Source organism: Archocentrus centrarchus, unplaced genomic scaffold, assembly GCF_007364275.1.
Source record: "Archocentrus centrarchus isolate MPI-CPG fArcCen1 unplaced genomic scaffold, fArcCen1 scaffold_41_ctg1, whole genome shotgun sequence".
Classification (NCBI taxonomy): Eukaryota; Metazoa; Chordata; class Actinopteri; order Cichliformes; family Cichlidae; genus Archocentrus; species Archocentrus centrarchus.
In genome coordinates this window covers 1510664-1523126 of record NW_022060267.1, presented here as the reverse complement: position 1 = coordinate 1523126, position 12463 = coordinate 1510664, and the positions used below count along the sequence as shown (strand labels likewise).

Below are 12463 nucleotides of genomic sequence, written 5' to 3'. Positions count from 1 at the left end.
TCTGCAGGCTTCGAGTGCTGGTAGAAACAGTGAGCAGCTGTGGCTGTTGGTACGTGGCAGGACCATCAACAGGCCATGAAGCTCCACAGTTTCCAGGAGAACATCTGGATCCTGCAGCTGGTTTCTGCTCTACAGGATATTCCAAGATTGTTCCTCAGCAGCTGGAAGGAAGTGACAGGAAGCAGTGAAACAACAGCTCAAGGAGAGAGGGCTGACCTTTGCCCTGCTGTAGCCAGCCTTCCTCAGGATTAGCATTAGATTAGACAGGCAGGAGAAAGTCTCTGAGCATCCTAAAGGTGTTGCTGCATCCTTGGATAAAGTGCCACATCCTGCTGAGTGAGGGCTTCCCTTCATATTAAACACAACCAGGGATCTGTGTGGAAATGTGAGGTTTGGCACTGAAAGAAAGTGGTGAGCATCAAGTCTGTGATGGTGTAACTGGGACCGGCACAGTTCTGTTTCTGTGGACCTCGATGGTTCCTCATATGCTCACTGCTGACTTTAGATTCCAGTGTTTGTGTGGCAGCAGTTCAGGTGTGTTACAGATGTGAGGCTGGAAAGGTGTTTAGTAGCTGCTCCACCATCTTCCACTCTTTAAGCAGACAGCTCAGTGAGTCCCACTGAGCTTGCAGTTTGGCGTTTAATGCTGTTACCTGAATGATCAGGTGTGGTGTTACCTTCCAGAGCTCAGAGCACCTTCTCCTCCTCACAGAGCTCTTCTCTCTCAGCCTGCAGCCTGACTTGTGCTTCCTGAGTTCCTAAAGTAGCTCTCAGACCCTCTCCTGTGGAAGCAGTATGACAGGAATGAGCTGCAGCTCCCAGTTTGGGCTTTAATGCTGTTACCTGAATGTTCAGAGCACCAACAAATATTTAGCACTCAGACAGTCTGAACCTGCCTCAGCTAGGGCTGCAAATCAAACCTCATTTCATTGGAACATTTGAGCTTCCAGCAGCTCTGGAAGCTCGTTAGTCCGGATCAAACCATCATTGAGCTGCGTTCACTTTTTAATGACGCTCTCGTTTCCTCCTGTTATCAATCCAGAGCAGCTCTTTCCTTCAGAGCAGCAGCTTTGGTTCCTCCATTGAACTCTCCACCTGCTGGGCTGTTGGAGGTCAAGCTCACATGGATTTTTCCACTTGAATCATATTTAAAGTTCAAAGAAATGTGACTCTGATTTCTGCACATGGACAACATGGAAAATCCCTGAGTTGGGATAGAGAGCTGGGATAGTGTCCTTTGGGAAGCTTTGGAATATGGATGCTGTGGATGTACTGCTGCTGCTCTGAACCATTGTTTTTGATCTAAAGGTCAAACAGGGTCATGATGCTTGTTTCTGTTTGTTCCCCTGAAATCAGATCTTCTCTCAGCAGCTCTGAGTCCTTCATCATTGTTGTCCAGTGATGAGTTTGATTCCTGCTCAGCAGCTTTTTCCTGCATGTGCGCGTGAACAGGCGTACCTGACAGCAGCAGGTAGCAAAGAGAGATCATCTTTCCCAGCTGGAACTCTTCACTGAGCTGACCTGGAGTCAGACTCAAAGCAGGAAACAGTCCAAATGTTGGTGCTGACTCTGACTCTGGATCAGCTGTGACTGACAGACTGTGGACATTATGGAGCCTAAATGTGAGGCCATTTTCCTCCTTCATCTGCAGATCTGCAGCCAAACAAAGCTTCTCATTAAAAGTGTGCAGGTCTGAGAGAGCTGCAGACAATCATTGTGTCAAACACAGTAAGCTGAGAGGAGCGGATGCACAGACGTGCAGAGCAGATGTTCATCACATTATGACCTCACTCTGTTTTGTCTTCATATACATTCAGTCTGTGTTTATAATGCACATTTCTGCTTTTACAATAACACACTTCATATTTTCACTAATCGCAGACTGATTCAATGTGGACTCTCAGTGAGTCACTGTGAAGTTGTGGCCTCAGCTCTGAATTCCAACCCCTCCCATCTGACACAGCTGGACATGAGCTGGAATGACCTGCAGGATTCAGGAGTGAAGCTTCTGTGTGCTGGACTGGACAGTCCAAACTGTCGACTGGAGACTCTGAGGTCAGTTCACTGACTGCAGCTGTTGTTGTTTTTCTATATTTCAGATCTTTGATGTTTGAAACTTTCTTTGGTTCCTAAATGTTCAGGATGTGTCTGAAGACAAATGTGAAGAATTATGAGTGCTTTCAGAAATGTTGTCTTTCCAAACAACACTTTTTCCTTTTGGCTCCAAATAGAAGTGACAGACTTGAGCAGTTCATTTAAAGGCTGACAGAAGTGGAGCGGTGACGGGGAGATGTTGGACAGGACAGTTTTTCAGCCTCCACAGGTTCATGTTGTGTGCCATCAGTCAGTGAAGATGAAGTCAGTCCTGATGAGGCTGTAGAGTGTGTGAGGGATGTGAATGGGGCTGTTGAAGATCTGATGATAGCAGATCCAAACAGGCTGCAGAGACTTTGAGCTTCTGTGGAAACAGAGACATGAATGTCAAAGCTAGTAAAGGTGAAGGTAGGAGCTGTGATGATGTTTATGGCTGCTACAGAGACACCACACAGCTGCTGTGCTGCTGAGGTGTGTGTTAAAGCAGAGGAACAAAGAGCAGCCTCACACAGGCCCAAACATGCCAACAAAGCAGGATTCAGGCTCTGTGTGAGCGTTTGACACAGAAGCTGGAGCAGAGAAAGGACTCTGCTGGAAGGACTCCAAGAAGAAGGCTGCTGAGACCAGTCCAAGTGTCTGAGGTGTCCATGGAGCCCAGTCTGACATGTCACTGAGACACTAACATACAGAAGTGATGGTAACATGAAGCAATAGTTTCCATGTTGGAGCAGTTCTCAGTTCAGTCACAGTGTTTAATACAGTTCATGAGTCAGGTCCACATGTTAGACACAGCAGCTGATCACAGATCTGCTTCAGAAAGTTGATCCAATTCAGACAGTTTGGGAGGACCTTGAAAGCAGCGTGAGCAGTTCACTGCCTAACCCCACAGAGCATCAGACTGTCAGTCTGGACTTTTCTTTGTTCCTATTGGCTGTCAGAGAGCCTTCAGACCAATCAGAGGCTGTGGGTCTGTGTATGAAGGATCATTCATGTGCAGCAGTTGGAGAAGGAGAAATGGCAGTTTGGGGTGTTTCCTGCTTTCATGGTCCTGCTTGTGCTGATGAAAATGTTGATTGACGTGTGGATTCGTCCTCCAACAGTCGATTCTGTTCTTGATTATTCAATAACTGTATTGATCAGCTGTGGAAACATCACTGCCTGTTTTATTGTTCACACTAAATCCATGATGGCTTCATGTGGCCATGGCTGGATCTCCAGCTTACAGACCCCTGGGCACAAATGCTTGATGGAGCCTCACCAGCTGGATTTGAATGCTCGACTTTTCTTCCTTCTTCAGTGATGAGACATCAGGACATACAGTGTATACAGCAGAGTTGGAGTCATTATGGAAGCCTCAGTGGGATATGGAAAGGAAGCATCACAGTCCAGCTTCACTGAAGCTTTAAAGGATCTGAAATGAGAAATGAAGCAGCCAGAGCTTTTTCATGGCTGCAGAGGCGGGGCCTGTTTCCTAAAGTCTGCAGCCCCCTCACAGCTTACCAAAGGTCAAAGGTCTCAGCCATCTGGATCTGCTGAATGAAATCAATGAAAAGCATAAAGTGTAACGAGGACGTTCACAGGTACATCGAGCTGAGCAGAGGAAGAAGAAAACCTACAGACTCTGTTAATAAGGAATTTCATTGGACGAAGCTCACAGGAAGTGACGTCAGTGGGAATGTTGGAGCTCCACCAATCAGAGGAGGCGTGGCAGTAGTTTTGTGTGGTGGTTAAAGAGTGCAGTGGGAAACTGTGCTTGAATGAAGGAGGAAAGAGGCGCTCCATCAGAGAGAGCTGCTCGCTCGTGTTCAGGAGGCGGCCCTCTGATGGAGACGCCATCAGCTCCTTTTTAGGAATCATTGATCCCTCTGAGCTCACAGCCTTTTCTGCACTGTGAGCTGGAATCAGGAGAGAGGAGCTGATCACAGCATCAATCAGCTAAACACTGATGAATCTCCAGGCCCTGACGGCCTGCAGCTGACCTTTAGAAACTCTGTCTGTGACATCATCGACCTTTAACCTCAGGTTCTAATGGAGGTTTAAAGACGGCGTTCTGAGCGACTCCTTTTACCGTGGAGTCATGTGCTTATTCTATAACAAAGGAGCTCAGTGTGAGTTACATCATTGTATCCAGTTAACAGTAATGACTGCAGCTGATCAAACATTAGCTCCAATAATAATGAACAGGTTTATTGATGATCTAATTGTGGATAATAAGAACAAACATGTGCAATAAGGGGCTCCAGCTGTGGGACAGTCTGTGCAGTTGCAGAGACATGATTGACAGCAGGAAGACTTGTTTATTGTGGGTTTGGATCAGCAGGAAGCCTTTGATTGGGTCTCACACTCGTGTTTGTGGGCAGTAATGAAGGCGTATGGAAGCCCTGATGGTTTGACTCTAATGGTCCAGTTCCTCTATGAAACATCTCCAGTGCAGCTTCAAGTAAACGCAGCTTTAAGTGAAGCCTTGAACATCTCCTGAGGCGTGAAGCAGGGCTGTCCTCTGAGTGCTGTGTCCTCGCCATCAGTCCTCTATTGGAAACCATCAATAAGGATCAAAGGCGGTCTGATTGGAGACTCTCACAGAGGGGCTGCCCCGGCTCACATTGATGATGTCACTGTGATCCTCAGAAACCAGGAAGAGCTGCACATATTAAATCAGCACTCGGAACGTTCTGAATCTGCATCAGGGGCCAAATGAGAGCAGGACGAGACAGAGGGAGTGTGGATGGGCTCTGATCCCAGTACAGCTGATATTAATATCCAGGTTAAAGAGGAACTGAAAGCTGTGGGTGTCTGGATCAGCAGGAGAGACTGCTGGGAATCAAAGTGGTCCAAGAAAGGAAGTGAAATGAAAGAAGTCTTGAAATGGGAAGGCAAAAACAGTGATTCTAAAGCTGCTGTGAAGATGCTTCAGAGCCACATTGTGTCCAGATTCCTGTTCTTATCAAGTGTGTTTGCACAAAAAATCCATCCTGACTCTGAATAAACTGTGAGCCAAACTGGTCTGGGGGACAAACCGTGAGCTCACACAAAGATCTTTAATGATCAGAGTCAAATAAACGCTGCTTTAGGAGCAGCTGATCTCAGCAGCTGCTAAAAATCCCTTTCACTATAAATCTATCCAATGCAGTGAGCAGAGGAACGCTGTGGATCAGTGGGAATAAAGCTCCCTGCTCCACATTCAAAGACCAGATCCAGTGTCCCTGACTATAAACTCTTCTTTGGAGCTCTGACTGAAGCATGGAAACATTTCAGGATAAAGTGGACGGCCTACAAAGAGCAGCAGTGAAAGCTCATCATCATAAATCCTGAGTAATAACTTCACTCTCATACAGCGTCACTAAAATCACTTTAACCATCAGGGTCATCCTGCTGATCCAACTACAACACTGAGTTTGTACAAACATGTTTCTCCATCATTTTGTTTGCTTTATGAGGAAAATGATTCAAGAACTTTCTGCTAATACACAACATTTCATCATATTTCCTCATCACCCTCTTTGCTCTGACCATTTTAATAACCTTTGACCTCCAATAAAGGCCTCCACAGAGTTTGGCTAAAATAATGACAGCAGATGTTTGTGTGACAGAAGCAAATTTCTGGATGATGTTCTTTCAGTGCTGCTCTTTGTAGACGCTCCCTGAGCGCTCGTCTCACAGCAGCTGCACACAGAGACCAGTGTTGTTGGTCCAGCTCAGAAGACGACTTGTTGGAATGAAGACGAGCTCGGAGTTTGTCTGGTTTAAGGACGCACTGGGAAAAGGTGTTGTTGGAGTTCCAGGATGGGAATTTCTTTCCAGCTTCACCTTTAAAAGTGAAGCCATGAAGGAAAAACACGACTTTTTCAAGTGTTTCTAGTTTTTATTATAAATGTGCGACTTTAATCTGAAAGTTTTTCTCTTGTTGTGTTGGTTTGAAGCTGCATGTTGGCTTCAGCTGTTTGGAGTTTTTCTAAACTTCTCCATCCTGAACCTTCTTCAGCTCTGATTATGAAACACTCAATGATTTCAGACTTTGTCTAATAAACTCACATCTTTGATTCTTTATACAGATTAGAGAGCTGTTTTTTGACAGAGATCAGCTGTGATTATCTGGCAGCAGCTCTGAAGTCCAACCCCTCCCATCTGAGACAGCTGGACCTGAGGAGAAACAAGCTGCAGGATTCAGGAGTGAAGCATCTGTGTGGTTTTCTGGAGAGTCCACGATGTGTTCTTGAAACTCTGAGGTCAGTCTCCATGTTTTAGTTGTGCTGAGATGAATCTGATGTGAAACACTAAACTGCCGACATAAGGCTGATATTATACTGATCCACACTGAGGATCTTCATGGTAAAGTCTGGTTTCTTCTTCTCTGCTTTAGTCCATTGACTGTAGCAGAACAATGTTGACATTTCAAAGCTTCAAAGAAGAGGAAAACTCCTCCACTGGATAATTCACTGTGAAACTCTCAAACACTTCATTCCACCTTAAAGTCTGTCTGACACTGAAATCCAAACCAAAATGGCCATTTGCTTTACAGACAGCAGTCCAACACAAAACAGACACACAACATCCAAAACACAGTCCAACATCCAAATGTCCTCCACTGCCACCATGAATGATGGCAAAGAGAAGGAGGAACACTCTGACACTCAGGGTTAGAATGAGCTTCATAAAGCAGACTGTGAAGATCAAAGCTGCATTGGAGAGCTGACATTCATCAATTAGTGGACACAAGTGGACAGATATCATCTGAAGCACTCCAAAGGCTTTAAATCAGCACATTTCTCTGCATTCTTTCTTCTTTGGAACTTTATTGGTAACTTTGATGAAGGGAACAGCGTGGTACACCTGAACAGGTGAGCAGTCCATCACAGAGAAGCACACACTCTCACATCCACACCTACAGCCAATTTAGAAGCACCAATGAACCTAAGCAGCATTTCATTGGACTGTGGGAGAACATCCAAAGTCCACAGAAAGGCCCAGCTGACCAAGAAGCTCCAACCTTGAACCTTCTTGCTTTAAGGCCATAGTGCTAACCACTTTTCCCAATTTCAGGACAAATCCTGCATTTTCCTGTTCCTGCCTACAGGGCAGCTACACTAACACTTTCTCATCAAACTCTGCCACCTAGTGGAGGAAGTCTCACTGCAATCTGAACATTACAATTAGTTCCTCTAACGTGGAGGTGGTGGGGGCCACAGGACCATCATCACTGAGGGCCATAGGAGACTGAACCTTTGCCTCTGGCACCACAATAGATTCTTTCCATATGCTGGAACTTCCTGTTGTTCCAAGGAGGACTGGAAAATGTCTGAAAATCTCCCCCCACTCAGTTCCTCACCAACACTTCCATCATTTCCCTCCCAAAGCATCAGGACCAGGGCTTTTTCTCTCTGTGATCCCACTGAGAGATTTACACACAAACACCTCATTGTGAAGCTTAGAGCCTACCACCCCTTTCCTAAAATCAGAAGCTCTTCATTGAAATCAATGAGATCAGAGCTGGAATAAAATGAGTCTGACTCTGCTGCTGATTCAGGATCAGATTTATCAAAAAAAAAAATGCCCTTTTGTCCTTGTTCTGCATCCCCACCATGGACTTCATTCCTTTCCAAGCCAGCCTTGAGTGTCCTTTATTCAGCTCATCCTCTGCTTTCCTTTTAGACCTGATTTTAGCTGCTTTATCTCTCTGTGAACAAGTTTCTGTGCCTCAATCTTTGGATTATCTCCCTCATAATGTTGGTTCCTAATTTTATGTGTCTACATGTTCTCCATGTTTTGGCTGACAATTCAAACTCCGTTGTATCCAAAGTTTCCAAAAAATCACTGGGATGAAGAGGTTCCACGGCAGGCTGTTTATTAGACATATTAGTTACAGAAAACACAGACAGTAACATAGTTAAGACTGAGATACACAGACACACAGAGACAGACAAAAATGCAGAAACAGGAAGAGAAGAAGAAGAGGACAGGAAACGGAGGAGCAAACATAAGAGCATGAGACAAAGAGTGGCCATAATCAACCTTTGACCCCTCCTAATTTACATAAAGTCTCAATCCCTGAAACTTGAACCCCAACCAATCACGTGTTGAGGATCTGCCAACTTTTGTCCCACGTGAGCTAAAGAAACATACGTCACCATGGTGCCTCAACATTTACAACAGTTGTAGCAGGTGTCACAGTGATGAATCTTCTTTCAGTTAAAACCTCTGCTATGAAAACACCTCTGTGACAATCCCAACATGGGCTAGAATTTATCTCCTGCTAATCTATGTTACAAAAACACTGGTGGATCTGCAGAACTCCACTTTGGAGCCCACCTGTCATAAGACTTCCTAAAACACAACGTGAGGTCACCAAAATCAGGTGAAGCAGAGATGTTCCTGTAATAGATGTAACAGGCCTTACCTTTACCCCAGTAACCTTAATGTATTCAGTGTTCATTAATCCAGTGTGTGACCAATATACTTTAATACATAATATAAAATAATAAGAATAAATAACAATATACAACTGATAAAAATTCCCAACAATAACAAGACAGCTTCTTTTGAGTGAGAACATGTTTCAGTGATTTCTTAATCCAGGGCTCATTATTGGAGGAAAAAGTTCCTGTTTTCAAAGTGAAGGAACCTGAAAACCACTTTTTAGGTTCCACGTGTTCTTTGATTGGAAAGATTTCACAAAACACATAGGATAAGGAGTCAGTTATTAAATTTAATTAGCCATTTCAAACAGGTTTACAGATCAATCTGGACCAGGATTTGTACCACGGCTCAGGTAAACAGAACCAGGGCATGAAGTCTAACAATGTCTTCTTCAGGTCAGGATTTCATATAGTCAAAGCTTTTCTGTTTGGTTACATCATATGCAAAACAAAACATGCAAGACAAATGATTCCAGGATCTGCATCTTCACGTGACCTTGGAGTTCCTCTTTATGCCCTGTTTGGTCTCCGTCAGTGGCTGACCATTGCCACCCAACAGAGTCCAATTATCTATTATTGATCATCTGTTAGTGATAGAGACATACCCAGAACGAGCACACTGTTCTTGGCTGACCCCAAACATTATGTGCTTCTGTGTGATTAAATAATTATTTTGTTTATTTTCTAATCTAAGACAGATTTCTCAGGCAAATAAATGTAAGGATAGACAGAACGAACATATACCATGAGTGTATTTGCAACTTCATAAAAAAAAATCACTCCCTTTAAAAGGAAGTAGAAATAGATGATCTGAGTCAGAACATGAGCCTTTAAACAGACCCAGTGGGTGCAGTCAGAGCAGTCCCTCAGTTCCAGTATAGAGTCTTTGGTCCAGACTGGAACAGCTGTGTGCTCAGTTTGACCTCTCTTCAGTACTGTGACCTGACAGAGCCAGAGGGGCCATCACATCAGATTTAGAAGCTCCCCTCATGGAGCCAGAACACATGTCCAATACTGAGTCTGTCTTGTTGGACCAACTGGAAGAAATGATTCAAGGACTTAGTCCTAGAACAGAGATTCAAATGTCCAAAATCAAAGTGGCTGCATCGGGCAGATAGTCTGAAAACTCGGCACAGTTTGGATTCCTGTTTGAAGCTGCATCCTGTTGGCTTCAGCTGTTTGGAGTTTTTCTAAAGTTCTCCATTCTGAAACTTCTTCAGCTCTGATTATGAAACACTGAATGATTTCAAACTGTGTCTAATAAACTCACATCCTATATTCTTTATACAGATTGGAGAGCTGTGGTTTGTCAGAGATCAGCTGTGATTATCTGGCAGCAGCTCTGAAGTCCAACCCCTCCCATCTGAGAGAGCTGGACCTGAGGAGAAACAAGCTGCAGGATCCAGATGTGAAGCAGCTGTCTGATCTTAGGGAGAGTCCACACTGCAGACTGGAGGAGCTGGAGTAAGTAGAGGGTTGGAGTGAGTCCATGCTGCTCTCAGCAGTATTGTACTAAACACAGTTAGTATGAAAGCAAAGATCCAGTGTTTCCTGTAAAGCTGCAGCCTTCTCAGCTTTCCTCAGTGAAGCTGTGAGAGGAGGATGGTGACAGGCTTCAGGATTGGACACAAACACTTCCTGTTTGGGCCTTTTTGCTCTAACAAACACTGGCTGACTCTGGGAGCTTTGAGCTCACCATAGTAACAGCTCCTGGAAAGCTCACATGCTCTGATGCAGCATCAGTTCATTGTCAGCAGCCAATCAGCTCTCTGAACAAAGCAGCATGCAGACATTTTCCCAACATGGACCAATGACTGCATTCATTTTCCAGCTTAAAGGAGTGAAGGAAACCGTCTGTAGATGATGAAGAACTTTGTGAGAGCAGATGTTTGGATGGAGTTCCTCCAGTTTACAGCTGGAACCATTACATGAGGGACTGAAACATCTCCTATGAATTGTTGGGGTTGTTGTTGGGCTTCCTAAAGAGCTCAGAGTGGACAGACCAAGGTTATTAGAGTTCATGAGACTCCAAGCTAAAACTAGGAGGGAAAAACATTTGGATGAACTTCAATCCAAATCCAAAGTGAAACAACAATGAGTACTAGTACAGTCCCAGGACTGAAGGCCCTGCTGCTCTTTATACTGGATGTGCTGCATCACTGACTGACAGCTGATGAAGAGTCACTGGAAACACTCATTTATCTCCTCTGCTCTTTCTTCTTCTCTCTGCAGGTGGGAGGATGATGGTAAACAGGATGGTGTGTGTGCTGAGAGAGGAGGAGCTGTGTCCTGATGATCCAGAGAGGTTGAAGCAGCAGCAGCTTGTGTGCAGAGACGCTCTGACTGGGCCATGTTACTGGGAGGTGGAGTGGAGAGGAGAGCTTCATGCAGCAGTGACTGACAGAGGAATGAGAAGAAGTGCAGATGACTGTCAGTGCTGCAGAGTGAACTGCTCTGAGAACAGCTCCACTGTCAGACACAATGTAGAGTCCACCATCATCCCTGTGTGTCCCTGTGGATCTGCCAGAGGATCATCAGTGGATCTGGATGCTCTGCTGCTGCTCTGTCCTTCTACACAGTCTCTGCAGAGTCTCTGTCTGACACTGGCTTCAGCTTTTCAGGCTTCATTCTGGATCACAGTCAGGAGAACATCACCTGGAAAGGCCTCCAACAACATCTCCATCATAGACACAATGTTTTTAGGACTTACACATCAGGTTTTGGTGCTTGGAGATCAAATATATGCCCATCTATAAGTTTCAGTGTTTTCCTTAAAGTAGTTTTTCATCTATTAGCAGAACATTAATATTGATACCAACCATCTGTCTCACCTGCTTCATTTATATAATGCAGTCCATCAGGTCAAAGTGTGAAAATCTGCACACTGGTTTCACATAATAACAGGACACATGTGATCTGAGCACTGCTGTGGGTGAGGGGGGGGATCTATATGTGTGCAGTCATTTAGATAATAAGGACATCTAGTGGTTGAGTGGGAGAACTGCAGCAGGTGGAGGTGTTTCCATCCATCCTGCTGTCTTCCTGTATTGGACAATGATGAATATTGCATTATGATCAGAGAATGATTGAGAGTGTTGGAAATGATGATTGAGGTGAAGATGACATCAATCAATGGAAACTTGTTAAACATCAGTTTTTGTTGGCAGAAAGCTGTGAGAGCGATCTGTTCCAGGAAATCAGTCAGAGTGGATGTTGGAGAAATGAGTTCTGTCACAGTATGATAACATCTTTGGATAATAATGATGATGATGTTACGTGTGTGTGTGCTGCTCATTTAAGCTGACTGTGTGTGTGAGGGAGTGTTTCTATGACCTTATGACCTTTGTACAGAATGTGTTTCTTTGTAACAATGAAACGTAGGACAGAAGTGTGAAGATTTAATTCTGTGACCTTTGACCTGTCTGAGTTTCATGTGTGTACGGTGGTACCTGAAGGTTGATAGAGGTCAGAGGTCATACTAATGTCATGTGTTTAATTACAGCTACAGTAAGGTCCAAAATCAACTTTCCATGTGACTCAGAGACCTTCAGAGACGGCACAAAGCGGAGCATTGAAAGCCGTCAGTGTTTGTGTTACTGCCTTTGTTTATGTGCTGTCCTGTTCATGTGCTCAGGTGTGTGTCTAAGAATGGCTCAGAGCAGAGGACAAACTGAACTTGGACTGATGGACATGCTGCTTTCATTTTCATTAAAAGACCTTTACTGGAGATCTGTGGCCTCTGGTTCTTGATAAGTTCCTGAATTTATCCAACATTTCTGGTCCTTTGAGTTCTGGTCCCAGGATCTTTCCAGCTGTTGCTGTTGCAGCAGCAAACACACTTCTCTAAAAATCATGTAAAAAATGAATGAAATGACACTGCAGCTGACAGCAGCCTCACACTGAAACTTCTGTGGAAGAAGAAACTGCTGGATACATTCTGGAAAATGTCTAATGAA

At 44.4% G+C, this 12463-nt stretch overlaps 1 protein-coding gene across 3 annotated transcripts in view; it reads left to right on the top strand.

Moving 5' to 3' along the window:
* LOC115776949 (NLR family CARD domain-containing protein 3-like) overlaps positions 1 to 12234 on the top strand; it is a 71114-nt gene extending 58880 nt beyond the window's left edge. For all 3 annotated transcript variants that reach the window (XM_030724749.1, XM_030724748.1, XM_030724747.1), the window contains 4 exons: positions 1882 to 2055; positions 6147 to 6320; positions 9798 to 9971; positions 10740 to 12234. In XM_030724749.1, coding sequence (XP_030580609.1) covers positions 1882 to 2055; positions 6147 to 6320; positions 9798 to 9971; positions 10740 to 10800 — 583 coding nt within the window. In that variant the 3' untranslated portion in view covers positions 10801 to 12234. The remainder of the gene's footprint in view (positions 1 to 1881; positions 2056 to 6146; positions 6321 to 9797; positions 9972 to 10739) is intronic.
* The last annotated feature ends 229 nt before the right edge of the window (positions 12235 to 12463 follow it).